This window comes from Herpailurus yagouaroundi, unplaced genomic scaffold (assembly GCF_014898765.1).
Source record: "Herpailurus yagouaroundi ecotype Mexico unplaced genomic scaffold, PumYag 142, whole genome shotgun sequence".
Classification (NCBI taxonomy): Eukaryota; Metazoa; Chordata; class Mammalia; order Carnivora; family Felidae; genus Herpailurus; species Herpailurus yagouaroundi.
Window position 1 is genome coordinate 40602131 of NW_024412397.1, and position 17702 is coordinate 40619832.

At 40.5% G+C, this 17702-nt stretch overlaps 1 protein-coding gene across 1 annotated transcript in view; it reads left to right on the top strand.

The window, feature by feature from the left end:
* Positions 1-17702, top strand: part of KLHL14 (kelch like family member 14) — a 103826-nt gene that overhangs the window by 67925 nt on the left and 18199 nt on the right. The window contains exon 4 of the mRNA XM_040479136.1: positions 9887-9976. Within this exon, the coding sequence (XP_040335070.1) occupies positions 9887-9976 (90 nt within the window). The remainder of the gene's footprint in view (positions 1-9886; positions 9977-17702) is intronic.

Sequence of the window (17702 nt, forward strand, 5' to 3'; positions counted from 1 at the left end):
GTTTCTGGAACTAGCAGGTGACTGCAAATGTTGGGAGAGACTTAATTAGAGCAGAGACCATTACTGCCGATTGTCTAAGGAGAGAGTGCTGCAGAGGGAATCTGAGTTGGGCCATAGGACAGCTGCCTAAAAAGACAGCACAGATAATGGTCCATCCCTTTTATTTGTTCCCACATTCCCCAAACACGTTTCCTCAATTTGGAAATTGATCTAATTTTAATAATCAGGTTTTTTTTTTTAATTTTTTTTCAACGTTTATTTATTTTTGGGACAGAGAGAGACAGAGCATGAACGGGGGAGGGGCAGAGAGAGAGGGAGACACAGAATCGGAAACAGGCTCCAGGCTCCGAGCCATCAGCCCAGAGCCCGACGCGGGGCTCGAACTCCCGGACCGCGAGATCGTGACCTGGCTGAAGTCGGACGCTTAACCGACTGCGCCACCCAGGCGCCCCAATAATCAGTTTTTATAAAATACTCTAACAAAAATAAAAATAATGTCACCGGCGTCTAGTCCAAGTTCTGGCACATGGGAAGAGCTCAATAAATATTTCTTGAATCGATATTCCTTTTTCTGACAATGACTTTGGCTGCTGTGACAACTTGGAAAATGCATTTTTAGCCTTATGATTTAGCTTAAGCCTCTCTTTCTCCCTGAAGTTTTAGTCATTTCCTCCCTGGGACTTCTATTGCTCTTCTCCAAGAGCACTGTGTGTCCTGTTTCCCTGTCTGTATGTTCTCGTACACTGTGAGATCTGGAATACAGGAATGGCGTCCCAGAGTTTAGCACAGCAACTACTAGTTCTTTAATACATGTTTTTGAATCAAATCAACGAAAAAATAGTTGATAGACAAGTGATCTTGATATCTCATGGGTTTTAATGCAAACCACTAGTGCTCACTTTCCAATATTGAGTTTATGTGATCTACACCAAAAACACTCTTCTTTGTAAATCCTCATCATACGGACCACACCCATTCCTTTCCTCCTGCCCTCAGTAATTTGGGACAAGGGGGCCATCATCTAAAAGACTTCAAATTATTTGACAATCATATTTGCTACCCTATTGTCATACTGTCCAAAGTAATTAGTTGTGGCTCCCTTGATTTTTATCAAAGGTCTTATTTTCACAGCTTGAAATAATATGTGGTGCTCTGCTACTTTAATTCATTTAAAGAGCTTACTAATTTTTTAGTGAGACTTTTTAGGTGTAGAATGAAAAATGCAATTTCTCATTCCCCTCCCCCCCGAAAGATAAGATCAGGAAATAATTGCATTGGCTCATAGGAAGGGGTAAACATCAAGGCACACACATGTTTCATCAACCTGTCCCTGAAAACACGACACTTTATAAAACAGAAAAAAAAAAACCCACAAAACTATTGGAAGAGATTGCAACTTTTATTCCCAAAGATATTTTTATTTTCCAAAAGGAGAAAATCAAACTACATTTAATTTCTAACTAACATGCCAGGAAGTATCCAAAATTGAATAGTTGATATGGTAAAACACAGTCATAATTTAGGAACAAATTAGTGAAAATATTCTAATTAAAATAAAAATAAGGCTTTGAAAGTCAGTTTTGCTTACATAGATAATAGAAGTCTTATTTTAAGCTGGTTGTTAGTGTGTCCCCAGAGCTCAGAACTAAAACCGTAAATCAACAAGGATTTATTGAAAACCTTTGACCTTGGCACAATTAAATCTATGATAGCTCCTAAAGAAATATGTCACAGTTTTTGAGGAACTTACAAACCTTCTTTATGTAAAACATAAGCATTGCTTATAGGGTGACATCTCTTCTAAAAGTCATCTAAGGCACCTCTTCCTCTCTCTGTTCCCTTTCTTCCTTCAACCCCTCTCTCCTCCACATCTTCTGGGACTCACATTTTTCACATCCACCAAAGAAGTAAATTTCACCATCTCCTTTAGTTAGCATCCATTCATTCATGCTGCTAACATTTATTGATTAACCAGCGTTTCTAATTAATGTATTAGGTATAAAAGCTATAGCAATGCCTGGGTACTATGTATTGGGCATAAAGCTATAAAGATGACACAGTCTGGCCTCAAGTTGCTCACAGATCCTTTAGTGGTAACAAACAAAAGACAGGCAATTTTAATATACTGTGTCATGACTTGTCGAGTGTACAATAAAGGCATGCGTTTAGCACCATGGTTGCAAGGTATGGGAAGTAACAAAGCAATGCTCACTGTCAGGAAAACTCTTACCTGAGCTATAATTTTGAACTGTAAGACAGAAAACAGCCTCTCTTGGTTCCTGCACAACTTCCAAAACCTAATATACATGTACTTTCTTCAGAAAAAAAAATATATATAAATATAAATAACTCACTCCAATAATTTTGTTTCCTATGGGACTATGGGATCCTGGCTCAGGGTGTGCAGAACAAGTTGGGGATGAGGGAGAAAGTGTTGGTAACCTTTGGGTTAATTCAGAGCATCGACCAACTCACCACTGAACTCAGACCATGTAGACTTCTTACGGGGCTTAATTTTCCAGATTAGTTGTCCACAGTGATCAAGTGTTCCCCAAATTCACAAACTACTGTTGGTAGTTTACAGAAATAGAACAGTCCGAATATGACATAAAAAAAAGTAATAGAGCCTTTTCTGTGGATTATTTATTCAATAGTATCTATCAAACACCTGCTTCATCCAAGATGTTTTATTATGTATCTGTCTCTGTCACCAGGGAGTCATTGGCCAAGTTACTAAGTCTTCACAGAGGGTAGGATTAAACTAATAAGTTTTTAAATTATTTATGTTTCCCAATTACATTTATGATAAAGTTGAAGAAATTGTTTTTGAAAATTCCTATATGATCCTATGGCAAGGAAGGAATACTCATTCAATATTATTAAAGTGGGGCATCTTTCTTTTATGTTGTATTTGTTTTCAACAGCATGTAATTGCTATTTGAATTTGCTTCAAGGAATAAATATTTTACAAATATATATTCTAGCAACATCATCCTTCCAGAATATCATTTATTTTGCCAGTCTAGATAGCTCCATAGAAAAGAACACATCAAAAACACAAATCACATAATTATAAGTAACATAAATTCTGATATCATGAAATGGAAAACTCAACAGAAAAAATAATATATGAAAAACAGATTTTAAATTTATGAAAAGATGTTCAACCTCTAGCATAATGAAATATGTACATATTTACATTTTAACTTGGTATCAATTGTTCACCTACCATATTGGCAAAGATACAAATGTAAAAAGGGGTACAGTGTAACAATATCCAACAAAATCTAAAATGCAGCCATAGTTTGGCCCAGAAATTTCCATGGAAGAAAATCAGTCCTACAGATGAACTCCTGTGTATGCATGCTGTGTACCTACAAGGACATAGCAGGGCACCATTGGAGCAAAACCCTTCAATACATGTCCCTTCTCTCCATCCCTAGCACGGCTTCCCAATCAGGTGTCTGTCATCTCTCACCCCGATGACAGACAGGGTGGCCTACCCAGTCTCCCTCTTTCCCCTCTTTCACTCCCATATCTACAGGAGCCAGAGTAATGTTTATAAACATACACCAGATTATGTCATTCAGCTGCTTAAACCGCCCCCACCCCCCAATGCCTTTCCATCATGCTAAGAATGAAATCCACACCACTTACCTTGGCCTATGAAGACCTATCTACCCAGCCTCTGCCTGCCTCCTGACTCCATCCCATAACCTCAGAGTTCCAGACACAGAGGCTTCCATGGGCCTCTCAGGCACATCCAGCTCATTTGTGCTTCGGGGTCTCTGCATGGACTCCTGGCCCTTGTGTTATAGTGGCGCCTCCCTGTCACCTTTCATACTCTATCTTAAATGCCATTCCCCAGCCACCCCGGGTGGAACAATAACCAGGCACTCCTTCTGTAACACATCATCCCATTTTCTTTCTCCTGATGTCATCTGTTTTCATTTGGCCGTGTTCCTGTTCATTATGTATTTGTTTACAGACTTCTTTCCCCTGTAATGTAAGCTCTATGCGAGCTTAGTTCCCTGCTGCATTATCAGCAACCAGAAAAGTGTCTGCACGTAATGAGTGTTGAATAAATGCTTGGTGAATGAATTAAGAACGGAATACATTATAGGATCCCCATCAAACGGAACACTGTGCGGCCATTAAAAAAAAAAAAGAATGCAGTGGTGGACAACCCAAGGACTCTCTTCAGAGGGGGCCTGCATCCTTGCACCTGGCCTGCCCTTGGTCTCCCACCTAGACCTCATCTTGGTCTACCTGTAAGAGATCCACACTACTCTGTTTTCTCACATATATGTCAAAGCAATATCTATCTCTTCCAGTAGAAAGTAGGTATCATTCTCAACCACAGATGTTCACGAACATCCAAAGAAGAGATAGCATACGGCTAAACCAAGTTTATAGGATTGCTAAATAAACAGCTACTGAATGCCTCTCTGATCTGGTCTTGTGTTCTGGAATCATTCCACACCCATGCCTCAAGGCCTTTGTGTTTGTTATTCCTGCACCTTTACCCGGCATGGTTTCCTGGCTCTCCTCAGGCAGTTTGAGATGAGTCAAAAGTCTCCTCACGAAGGCCTTCCTTAACCACTATCACCATCTGAAACAAAAGTGTCTGTTTATTTGTGTACTTGTTCACTACGTGCTTCCCCTGACTAGCATGTTCCTTGATGCTGTTTTCTGCTACGACCACCCCAGCAGGTAGGACATTGCCTGGCATAGAGTAGCAGCTGGACAAACATTTGATTGGCGGAGAAAGAGTAAGTGAATGCATTCTTGAGTGCAAAAAGAAGGGTACTAAACAGTATGTCCATTGTATGCTGCAGCCATTTGTATTAAAGGAAATGACTCCTATCTATATAAACTCTCTGAAAGGAAAATCCAAGAACATAGTAATGGTGATAGTCTCTCTGGTAGGAACTGAAAACCGGAAGCACAGGCATAGGAGGAAAACTTACTGGTCCTGCATATCTTTACTTTTTATAAGATTGTATTTTTACCATGGGCATTAATTTTTTTTTTTACCTAAGAAGTATGTCATAGTTGACAGTTTTGCAAATCTATATATTTGAGGCCAACAGAAAACCAAGGCCCCCATAAATGTTACAGCAAAATGATAAGCATTCAGTAACTATTGATTTAGCAATCCTTTAAACTTGGCTTAGCCATATGCAATCTCTTCTTTGGATGTTCATGAACATCTGTGGTTGAGAATGATACCTATACTTTCTGCTGGAAGAGATAGATATTGCTTTGACATATATGTGAGAAAACAGAGTAGTGTGGATCTCTTAACAGAATAAGACCTTCATAAATACAAGCCCCCTACGTGTTTTGCATGTCAGGAAAAGGGCCTGTGTGCCCAAGATACTTTGAATCTGCTTACAGGGTTAAACTATGACCTCATTGTTTTTTAAAAAAATAAAAGCTCTCAGTAGCTCTCAGTAGACTCTACCAATCCTTAACTGGCTAACTTGTTCAGTGTTTTCCTGGCTTTATCAAACAACGGTATCTTATTTTAAGAAAACCAACTATTTGAATATCTGGATTTAAAAAAAGAAAATTTTGTAGGAGTATCCACTTGCTCTAATTAAGGGTTCCTTCCAATATGAAAATAATAAACTTTTAAGACATGATTCAATGCAAAAAATTATGCAGAAATTTCAGGAACACCATCATTGAACACACAGGTACTCAGTAATTACTTGCTGGTTGGATGAACATACCTATTGAAAATCAGTAGAGTGAAATGGACAAGAACGTGGGTTGGGATCCAGTTATCCCTGTGTTTGGATTCTCTCTGTGCTGTTCATTAGCTGAGTATGACCTTCAACAAGTGACTTAACCTCTCAAGGCCTCAGTATTTTTCATGAAGTGAATGAGTAATGCCTCCCTTGGAGTTAGTTTTATTAAATCAAAGATATCAGTAAATAAAATATTGCTACCTTTTATCAGGAATTATATTTTATCATGCATTATAATATCAGATATTATTTCATTTAGCTAATTTCTGCTTGCCTGAGTGGACACAAGGGAATGGCAAAAACAAAACACAAGTGTTATATTTTGGAGATACAATATAGGTAACTATACATGAACATCATAACATATTTCATTTCTTTATCTATATCTATAGCACCTGAACCAAGCTTGGCACATGGTGAATGTTTGGTAAATGGTGGTTAGTATTATGAAAGGTAACACAAAATACTCTGAAGGTTTGACTCTCCATTTTCATATCCACGAAGACCAACTCTGTACACAACACTCCAGGACATTTTATTGCACTGGTACAGGGAAAGGTAAAAGAATCTGTGTAACTGAGATTTTTCTTTTTATGGCCTTAAAATTATGGGGAAACAATTAACAGGTACATAAGTAAATTGTGACAGCTTGTAACAATTGCTAACATCTACTGTGTGGGTGATGATTAATCATTCTGCAGAGTAAATACTGTGACTTAATATCCTCTCCAAGTTAATTTTCTAGTACTACCTGCTTCCTACTTTCTTAATTAAAAATACTAAATGTAAATGTTTTATTTCACTCCCCAGACTAGAATAGACTATCACGTGTTTGGAGCGGGAAAGGGGAAAATGATACAAATTGCTTCCAATTTAGAGACTAAATGAACGTGTCCCTTCAGGTGACCAAAGGTCTCTTCTTTTTCAGTTTTCTGACTTTTTTTCCTTCCTTTTCCTTCTGGCATTTCAAGTTTGTTTAATAAAGTTTAGAATTCTCACAAAGGGCCTTATAAACACGTGTTATGAGATTTTAAATTTGATTTGAAAGTGCCTCTCTCCTACTCCCTCCGAGTAAAGTGACCTTTTTAAATGGAGGGAAGTGGGTTTAGATGACAGTCATGATAAATGCGGTCATGTTCACTCAATAAAATAAGGCCCAGTGCATTTGAGGATAAATCAGTGAAATGTACAGCCCCACCTGTCTGTCTCCATCATTCATTTCCACTGTCACTTTCACAGTGGCTGATGGATCACAGTTGCTGTAAAATTAGACAGCCTTTAATCTCATTTCATCCTGATTAGCTTCTCTTTACCCTTTCCCTCTAACTCACTGACTGACACGCTAAAAACTCGCACTGGGCTGTATATGAACATGAGTACAAACTTCTCCTCCAATTCCTGCTTGTGAGGGCGAGGCTGGTGTCCACCTGTCGAGAAATCTGGAAAGGGTCATGCATGTATCCCTTGTTATTTAAAAGGTAATCAAATACGTGCAGTACCAGCGCCATTTTAAACAGATGTTTGCTCATGCTTACTGCCCTATTTATTTTGCTTTCCTTCAGGTTTAATCCGAAGTCAAATGAGGTCTTTTACAAAACTCAAACATTGATTTAATATAGATTTTTTTCTAATAAATTTGGAACGTTTCACATTCAGAATAATTTCAAAGAGTTATTTGTGTGTATTTATAGCCTCGATTCACGGTAATAATTTAGAAAAGACAATAATTCAGGAACGAGAATACGAAAATATGCAGCCAAGAAATACAGCATACAAGGTTTAAAAACAAGAGTAAAAAATGAGGATGCCTTCAACAGCCTTTATATTAGGACTGCAAAGACCTTCTCTCTTATTTTGAAGGTTCCAATAGTTAGTTTAGTGCAATAGTTTCATTTGTTTGCATAAAGCATAACAATAGGGGTAATCAAATGAGAAAGAGGCTTAAGAATAAATCATGTATTATTTCCCTCACTTAATTTCTGCTTGCCTGAATGGGAGCAAATAAATGGCAAGAACAAAACACAAGTGTTGTTATATTTTCAGAGATTGTGCTTCATTACCAAGCAGGACTTCTGGTTGAACAGATGATAATGCAGTTTTTCATTTTTATAAGGTTTGGGGCTTGAACTGACCAAAAATTTAAATATTGAAAGAGTGGCAGTCATAAAGTCATTGGTTATAGTCAATGGCCCTATTCCTATCCTCAGGTCCCATGTGAATAGACACATGCAGATGATAACCCATGCTGTGAGTTTACACTGCCCAGCTGACATGATGGTGAACTGGAGTGGCACCAGGCTGTTCACAATATACACAATATACATCATATATGAGCAGCATAGTTTTGTATTTGCTATTCTGGAACCAGCATCATAATCCAAACAATGATGTTTAATTAAAAAAAAAAAAAAAAAAAAGGTGTTCAAAATGTATTTGATTTTAGTTGGTCAGTGAACTCAACATATATTCTGCCCCAGTAGATTCTGAGAAACTATATGGTATCTCTGCAGAGCTATGTGGTTAAAAGCATTTTCCAAAGAGATAACTGAGGGTTGAGGGGCAAAAGGGCATCCCCAAGATGACTCCCTACGTCAATGACCTAATTAATAGACCACACAAATCCATAGCACATCCAATTTCTACATTGTCCCAGAAATCAGGGGTTTCCATACCAAGGCCTCTAGCATTAGAAATATGTTTAAAAACAATGAATACGCACAGTAAAAAATAAATAACTCATAAAATAGCCCAAACACCTAAAACCCTTTAGTAAGAAGCTTAAATGATCTGATTCGCTCTTTCCGAAGCTGTATTATAGATTTCGAAGCTGTGCCTGTCCCTTGTTAATTTTATTTACATATGTTAGCCAGCATAAGTGCATTCTGAGAAAAAGAAAAGATGATGAACACAAAATGAAATGAGAGATATATATCATCCCAAATAAGTTGGGTCTAGGATAGGCTCTGTCTCTTTCGGCATTGGCAAAAGAGCACAGAGGAAGAGCTGGCCCTGACTCATATTGATTTCCCACTGCACTGGTTTCTTAAGTGCTCTGTTGATCCGTGTCAAGCAATAAGTTCTCTGCCTGAACATGCACATCACCTCCCCATTTGTCCTCACCTAGATTTAAGGTGCCCATATGATGAGCCGAACAAGGACATCATTTTTCCTACTGGGTGTCACTGGGTCCAAACCACTGCATGTGATGTGATAACTAATTCTGCTCGAGTTTACATTTGCCATATGATATTACAATAGCAGCCACCAACACTGCACAGCACATGGGGTGACAGGGCTGTCCTATTCATACTGTGTGTGTCTCCCAAAAGAAAATGTAAATGAGAACAAACAAACACAGAGCAACCGGGGCTTTGGTGGGTTTCTCAATAACACCCCCCTCCTGACACCAACCACACTGGGGCAGGGCGAAGGGCGAGACCAGGGGAACGGATGGATATTTGTGATGTTCCTGACAGTTTTTATCTTCGTCACAGAAGAGCTCCTAAGCAGATAGATAGAAAATGTGTGATTGTGCTGCTAATGACATTGTACAGGAAATTAAGCGTATACATTTGGAGAAGGCATTAAATCAGCAGGACCTTAATTTAAAAACTTAAAACTGTATGGAAATTCAGCTTGCTCATTGCTGTGGAATAGAAAGCTACCAAGCACCCTGAGTCTGTTTATGGAAAGATTGCCAGCAAACCAAGTTTGGGCAGAGCATCTTAACGGCTCCAAGCGCGTGCAGGGTTATTTCTTCCAAGAAGTAACCCCCAGCCCTGACCATTTGGGACTATCAGTCATTGCTTTAGAGTTCGATCCCCATCATCAGGCAGGTGAGGACAACTTAAGACTCGAAAGCCGCAAGACAGGTTGTTCTTGACTAATTTGTGGAATAACATTATGTAAAATTAATCAAAAGGGGCTGGGTTTGAAATTGCTGTGAACACACGGCTGAACCACTGGAGACCGGCGGGTGTCCCCTCTGCGGCTGCTGCCGTCTTCTTCCTTCCGACTTACTCTCACATTTGACACCCTTTGGGGGAAGCAAATAACTAGTGAGCCAAGGTCTCAAGCCCTAAGGTGGAGAATTTCATGCGTCTTTTCTTTTCTCCCCCCCTCCATTCCAGTTATGCCGTACAACAGTGCCCACCACTGCGTTGTGGAGGTAGAAAACTTCTTGTTTGTGCTGGGTGGAGAGGACCAATGGAACCCCAATGGTAACTATTGAACTGCTCAATAGTAGGTGCGCAACGAGCATGTGCGTCGTGGAAGGCACTGGTGGCAGCCTGTTTTGTGATTACTGTGGGAAATGCACTTCTGTGCGCAGGGACACACGAAGCAGTCGGTAAATTGGGCTGACGATTGGAGGGAGGGTCAACCGTTGAGCTGGCAGAGGACGCGCGCAGTGGAGCATTCGCTCATGGACCGTCTGGGGATTTGGCTTTGCAGTGACGCCCCGGCCCCTCTCCTTATCCGTCCCCTGAGGAACGTCACAAACATAAGCACAGACTCCCCAGAGGCAGGTAGCAAGCTGCAGCTATTAAGAATTCTCACCACCTTCTCCACCACTTTCCTCCCATTTTATCAGTGTAATAACGCAGTTTCAGTAGATAAGCGTCATGTGCAGTCCGACTGAAGTGAACTTCACAGCTCAAGTTCTCTTGCAGCATTTCTTACTTGAGACCCATTCTAGTTGGGGCTCCTTTCGAAGACTATCCACCATCCTCCCTGTGGATGTGGTTACTTGATAAATTCCTCGCAAAGAGAAATTGAACACGTTTAGCACACCGCTCCCAAGCCAACCCAGGGAGAACACCGTGCCTTGCCGAATGCGCAAAATTATCAAGATATTTTTGGAACTCCTGCACGTGAAGGAGGGGTTGCAGTTGTAGCCTTCTGTGTAACAGAGATTATTATGACTGAGAAACCGTAAAACAGCTTGCAGGTACACATTTTTACTTTAAAACCCCAGAACATCCAAGTGAAATTACATATACTGCATATATTTTATTGTGAATGCTCTCTTTCAGCATCTGCACCAAGGCAAATTATAGAAAATTGTTACATCTGTTCACTCTAGAAAATCTTAAAGGAAAACAACCCGGCCACCCTCCAAGAACATTTCTTTGAAGAGAGCAGGACGTTCTTTCCCAAAACCTGCAGCTTTATTGGTTCCTATCCAAAGAGGACAGTTCCTGGGCTTTGTGAGACACAGGTTTAGAACAGGAGCAAAAATGATATTTAATATCTCTCCTCTAACTTACCTTTGCAATGACAGGCTTGATGCGTTCCCCGCCCCGAAAACACCACTGGCATATATACAATCCACTGTAACTCCCCATTACTATTTCACCTGTTCTCCCTCCGACGTAATTTGAACTGAGTAGAGTCTTTGTAAGTCAACAGTGCACAGCCATCAGGTTTATCTAAGCAAAGTATCTACAGAACATTCTTTTTGAAGGCCAGATTAAAACGAACACATGAGAAGGCTGCAAAGTCCTCTTTCTGGTGACAATGTTCTCTTAGCCCATCTCCCTTCCCAGATCGTGTAGGCCTCTTTTAAAATGCCAGTCTTGGGTGTCTGTGTGGCTCAGTGGGTTAAGCATCTGATTTTGGCTCAGGTCACGATCTCACGGTTCGTGAGTTCGAGTCCCACATCGAAGCTCTGCTTCGGGTGAACTTGAGCCCCACTTTGGGGGAGCCCCACTTCTCTCTCTTTCTCTGCCCCTCACGCACTTGCTCCCTCTCTCTCTCTGTCTCTCAAAAAATAAAAATAAAGTAAAATAAAATAAATGAAATGAAATGAAATGAAATGAAATGAAATGAAAAGGTACCAGTCTTGGTGCGACCATTTAGTTTTCACAAAACACTAGGAACTTCCCACTCCTCTAAGATAGACTTTTTCAGCAACACAGAAAACCTGCTCCCCGGGTTATGCTCTCTCTTCCTTAAAATAACCTATAACTGCTTACTGTTCAACTTTCTATCAAACACAGCTGAGAGGTTGGGTGGGGCGATAAGGAATAGCATCATGGACATACTCCTTCCTCTAGGCTGGAGAGTCCAAGTGTTATCTCTGAACTAATTCAGAGTCCCACAAAACTGTGCCATTGGACTTCACTGACTTGCCTCCCCCCACGCCTGAGATGAACAGGAATTCATTTTAAAGGCCCCAGTGAATATGCTGTGACAAAATACTGTAGAAAACACAGCATCGCATTTACTGCAGGGACATCTGTCACTCACCACTCGGTGTGTCCCATGTGGAGACCCATGTGACAAATTCTTGCCAGACCACAATACCGAGTCACTGTGTGCTTTTGAAAATTACCACTAATGCATTTGTATGGTTTACTGTGTCCCTCCTCTTTTGCTTTAGCCACTAGGAGACTCAGAATTGAATTTTAGTAAAACTTTCATTACTGTATTTTAATTTTATGTTTACTCTCAATATGGGCCTAGCAGCTAACTCTGTGTCTGTAAGACCCCCTTTTAGAGCTGTGGGAGTCCTACCTGCAAAGTTGAGTCATTCTGTCCCTGCTATGTGTGGCATGTGAAGTCACTTGTATAGAGCTGGGCAAATGCTGATGAACCACTGATCTGGCTCCCCTAAACAGAGGAGAATTGGTCACATCAGGAGGCAAGCAGGCAAGTCTTCCCGTCAATCATTCAGTCATTGGCGGGGGCCTTCCCCCCACGTCAGGGAGGAGGGCAGGCAGGGACATGGCCTGTACAGCTGAGAGCGGTTCTCCAGAGAGGGAACGGCGGTGACAATGAGCAACCCGGACGACAACCGTCTGGTCAACCATAGCCAACTCTTTTTTTTTTTTTTTCTTTTTTTTCTTTTTAAACCATTAGCAGTAGTATTTGTTGAGTACTAATTATTTCCCAGAAATTTGCTAAGCACTCCCCTGCACCATTTTACCGAATCTCACAACCATCCCAAGAGGTCTGTCCCATGATTGTTCTAGTGTTACTATGAGGAGTCTAAGCCTGAAGAGGGGAAATAACTGGCCAGCACGTACAGTTTGAACGAAGATGGGCTGATTCCAGTGTGGGTCTGTCTGACTCCAGAGCCATATTGCATGACAACTCCCCCTCACGCAAACATACGGATTTTGTTTAATATTAAATAACAATCATGTTTTTGCCTTTGATATTTTGAAATAAAGTCAGTATTGTATCGCAGTGGAAAGGGCCCTTATTCTCAAAGAATCTTCATCACTTCTGATTTAGAGAACCACGAAGGGGCTCAATTATCTCAAAAAAATGGGATTTTCATACTATAATACATTTTGCAATTAAAAAGTAAGCAGTTAATACCAAAATTTATAAAGAATAACAATCCGATGATAATATATAACGTGCTTTAATTTCATTGCTACCAGGGAGGAAAAATTAAAAATCCATGAATTCAAATATTCTGGATATGTCAGTTCCAAAGATGAAATCTTAAGTAAACTTTAGTTTACAAAATTGGTGCCTGAGATGCATGTCTTTGAATGAAATTCAAAATTGTTAAATTTAACACATGCTCATAAAACACGTATGTACTCATAAAATACAAATATAATTTCATTTATCTATTGTCTTGATTACAAGACAATTTGAAATCATAAAACATATTAGTTACTGGAAGTTTAAGCAGGATACATACGTTTTGAAGTTTATTTATTCTGAGAGGGGTGGGTAGGGGCAGAGAGGTGAAGAGAGAGAATCCCAAGCAGGCTCTACACTATCAGTGCAGAGCTCAAAATCACGAACCGTGAGATCATGACCTGAGCCGAAATCAAGAGTCTGACACTTAACTGACTGAGCCACCCAGGTGCTCCCATTATTTTTTCTACTCAGCTAGAGATATAACTCCTATTTACTCCCTTCACATCATTAGTGATAGGAATGCATTATAATATTTTAATACATATGCATCTATCCTCTCACTGCCCCAGCTTACAGAAAACCAATTTACATTTGTCACTTACTGATGATTGGCTCCCAAAAACACTGCCTGTAGGGAACTTCCTTCCCTCCCCCCTCCTTCTTTTTCCCCCATGTCTGAAAACTGCCACCCATGCTCCATTTTACCTATCACCTAAGGGGTAGTCAACAAACCTGTCTGGTGACAGGGCATCACCACAAAAAAGAGAAGAATTGGGGGAAGAATCAGGAAAAAGTAGAAAAGATGAGAAGGAACTAAAGGAGTGAAGTAACCAAAAATTCTTAAGCTGCTGGTAGAGTCCAATAGGAGCCATAAGAAGGAACAAGTAATTTCTTTTGAGCTCACCTTCCTCACTCTACCACATTCATTTCTTCTGAGGTTCATTACCCCTCACCACATCCTTTGCCATCTCCAGAATGCCTTCCTTCTTTTTCTGTCCCCAGTCCTCCATCCTTACCTCTCCTTCACACCAGTGACTCTGCACCTGGAAATTCTTCATCCACATCCACATCCATATCACACCAGTCCTTGCTTAGCCTTTCTCTGAGTGAAGGCCACTACCAATACAACCAAAGCACAATTGCTAATTTCTGCCACCACTGCTCAGCATGTGAAGGCACTCTGCCCCATTGCTAAAAGGAGGCAGATGTCCTCCTCTAAGTGGAAATTCTAAACCAAACTTCAAAAAGAAACATTCTTATATATGGCGGGTATGCTCTACATTCCTATTAACAGCATTTATCTTCAGATTCTTTTGGAACCTTGAAACCTACTAAGAATATTTTTTTTCTAGAATAAAGTGATTACAAATTCTGCAAAAACTCCCTTATAAACCAACTCTAGACATAATTCTTCCTTGAGCTGGAGCCTCTCTTTGTGGAATCCAAATTTTGGGGGTCATTCACTCTTAACTCTTTCGGTACACCTCCAAATCAAACTTAATTTACCATCCAATCACACTATCCAGACTCTCACAAGATCCTTAGAACTCATAATATCACGTCCACAAAATCCTCAGAATCCTTCAACTCTCCTCTTAATGATCACTTCCATTCTTTTCTAATCAAAACCTGGCTATCTTCTGAGAATACTCTTTTCCCAGCCACCCTCTCTAATGGGGACTGCATGGCTCCACCACCTGAGCCCAGAACTTCTTATTATTGGAGGCAGGTAGCTTTTCTACTATCTCTTTATTGTCACTCCCATAACCTTAAAATCCATCACTGTAAAGAATATCTTCAGGGTTTGTTTTTTTTTTTTACCTTCTGCCCTCTCATGTGGCAGCTAGCCACAGTTATCCTGGAAATGACACCTCCTTCACTCTACCCTACTACTTTTTCACTGTCCATCATCCTCTGATGTCCTTACCTCCCTCCTTACTGGGTTTATAGTCTAGTGCCCATTCCTATGATCACCTTAGCATGTATACCTGCAGTCTTTGCATCCACCTCTCCTTTCATTATACTCTCCTGGTAAAGCCCTGGCCCTGGTTAAACCCAACTCCCTTCCACCTCTTCCCTCTCCTGAGCAACTAAATGTGGATGTAGAAAACCACAGAGCCACACTGGCTACTAATGAACCATGCTCACTACTGGCCAACTCCACCAAACTTCCCTGGTCAATATACTCTTCCGCCCTCCAAGTTAACTCTCTCACACTTTCTCTCTCTTCAAATGCCTCTTTCTCCAAAACCTCTCTCTGCACTCTCAGCTGATGGCCTTGCCTCTTAATTCAAAGAAAATAGAAGCAATCAGAAGATAAAAATCTTCATCTTGCTACTACCAAATCTGTTCACTTACCACCATTGCTACCCATGTATTTTATCTTCCCTCCTATTTTTCTTTCTGCTCCAACCTAAGGTCTATTTCTCATCCCCTCTTGCCTTGTCCCTCAAGGACTTTCCAGTATTTCTGGACTTAAAAATACAATCAAACTACCAAAAATACCTACTTTTGATGCTGCATCCTCCAGCTATAATCTACTCCTTCTGGTGGCAAAATCCTAAGAAGCATTGCCTTCCTCTTGCATCTGTTTTCTTAGATCTTAGTCAATCTTGTCAAGACTACCCTCAGCCTCCATCTTGCCAAATACTATGGTCAATTGTCAGTTGTTCGCTCCTCTTTTTGAAGTACTATTTGACATGGCTTCCAAAATATCATACTTTTCGCTCCTGGCTCTGACAATTCCTTTCCTTTGCTGGTTTTTCTTCTTGTACTCCAGGGCTCTTTCTCAGGACTCTTATTTTCCATGCCCATACCCTCTGTCTAAAGGGTTTTATTTTGTTCTGTGATTTTAAATAATATCTCTAGACTAATGGCTCCAAAATTTGCATCTGCAGCCTCTTTGAGCTAGTGGCCTACCATATACTTCTACTTTGAGACCCTACAGATCTCTCAAGGTTAAGTCCACAACAGAACTAATGGTTTCTCTTCCTAATCCTCAAACTCCTCTTGCCTGGTCTTCTGTACTTCAGCAAATCTCATGACCTTCCATCTAGTTACTCAGGCTCAACATCTGGCAGCCATCCTTAATTGCTTACTTTTTCTCATACCAATATTCAGTCTATCTGAAAATTTTATCGGCACTGCCCATACAATAGATCCCAACATATCTTAATGCCTCCACCTTCATTCAAGCCTCCATCAGCTCTTGCCTTGACTTTTTTTTTTTAATTTTTTTTTAACGTTTATTTATTTTTGAGACAGAGACAGAGCATGAACGGGGGAGGGTCAGAGAGAGAGGGAGACACAGAATCTGAAACAGGCTCCAGGCTCTGAGCAGTCAGCACAGAGCCTGACGCGGGGCTCGAACTCACGGACCGCGAGATCATGACCTGAGCCGAAGTCGGCCGCTCAACCAGCTGAGCCACCCAGGCACCCCTTGCCTTGACTTTTATAATGGCCTCCTGATAGCTCCCTTGCTTTCAGAGTGGCCCCTTTACAGTCTGTTCTTCACACAATAGCCAGAGTGATCTTTGTAAGAGATAAATTAGGCCATGTTTTTTATTTGCTCAAAACCCTCCAGCGACTTCCTCCTATTCTTATAACAGAAGACACAATCCTGCACCAGTCCACAAGGCACACTGTATTCTGGTCCTTGATATGCTTCTGACTTCTGTCTAAGTCACCCCAGTATTCTTGCTGGATTTGAACTCATGGCCAACCCCTGGGACTTTCTACTCACCAAGCCCACTGTGTGAGAGGCTCATTCTGCAGAAAACATCTGTAGGCAGGTAACCACTCTATTTAAACTAGCCTGCCCCCTATCAATCCTTGCTTTATAACATTCGTCTCTACTTGAAAATATATATTTCTTTATTCATTTACAAGAACAGGGACTTTTCCTTTTTTGTTCACCAATATATTCTCAGAACCTAGAGCACATAAGACATACAATAAATGCTCAAAATATATTTATGCAATTAATAATTGTGTTGGATAGACACAAGCATGTACACACACACACACACACACACACACACACACACTCCTATCTGTTTATTCCTGTGGTGAAGTTTAGTACCTGTATTTCAATGTTTAGTTTTACATCTATGAACAAAAACATTTTCAGAGCTAAAACTCCAAGTGTTATAGATGATTGTCATCTCAGGTGCTACACAGAAAATGGAATACAGTCTTTCACTTCCATTTCTTGCTTTGGTGTCAATCTATATGTAAAATAGGATTCATTTTAATACCTTAAAGGCACTGCTGTGCTTCCTAGGCACAACAGAGGGGAAAAGCTGGTTCACCAGCTCTGAGGACTCATGTTTCCCACTTCAGCACGTGTACCTGCAACCATGCTTCCCCCAAATACACACACACAGAACTTACGTGACGTGAATGGACTAAAACTGATTTCCTAATGCAAACTCTCACTGAAGTGATTGCTGTTATTTCCATGGGGAGAGGGCTGACTCAACCACTGCTAGGTTCTTGGATCATTTAAAAAAAAAAAAAAAGGCTCTAACCACAGATATTACACAAGTTAGTCTCTAGAACAGG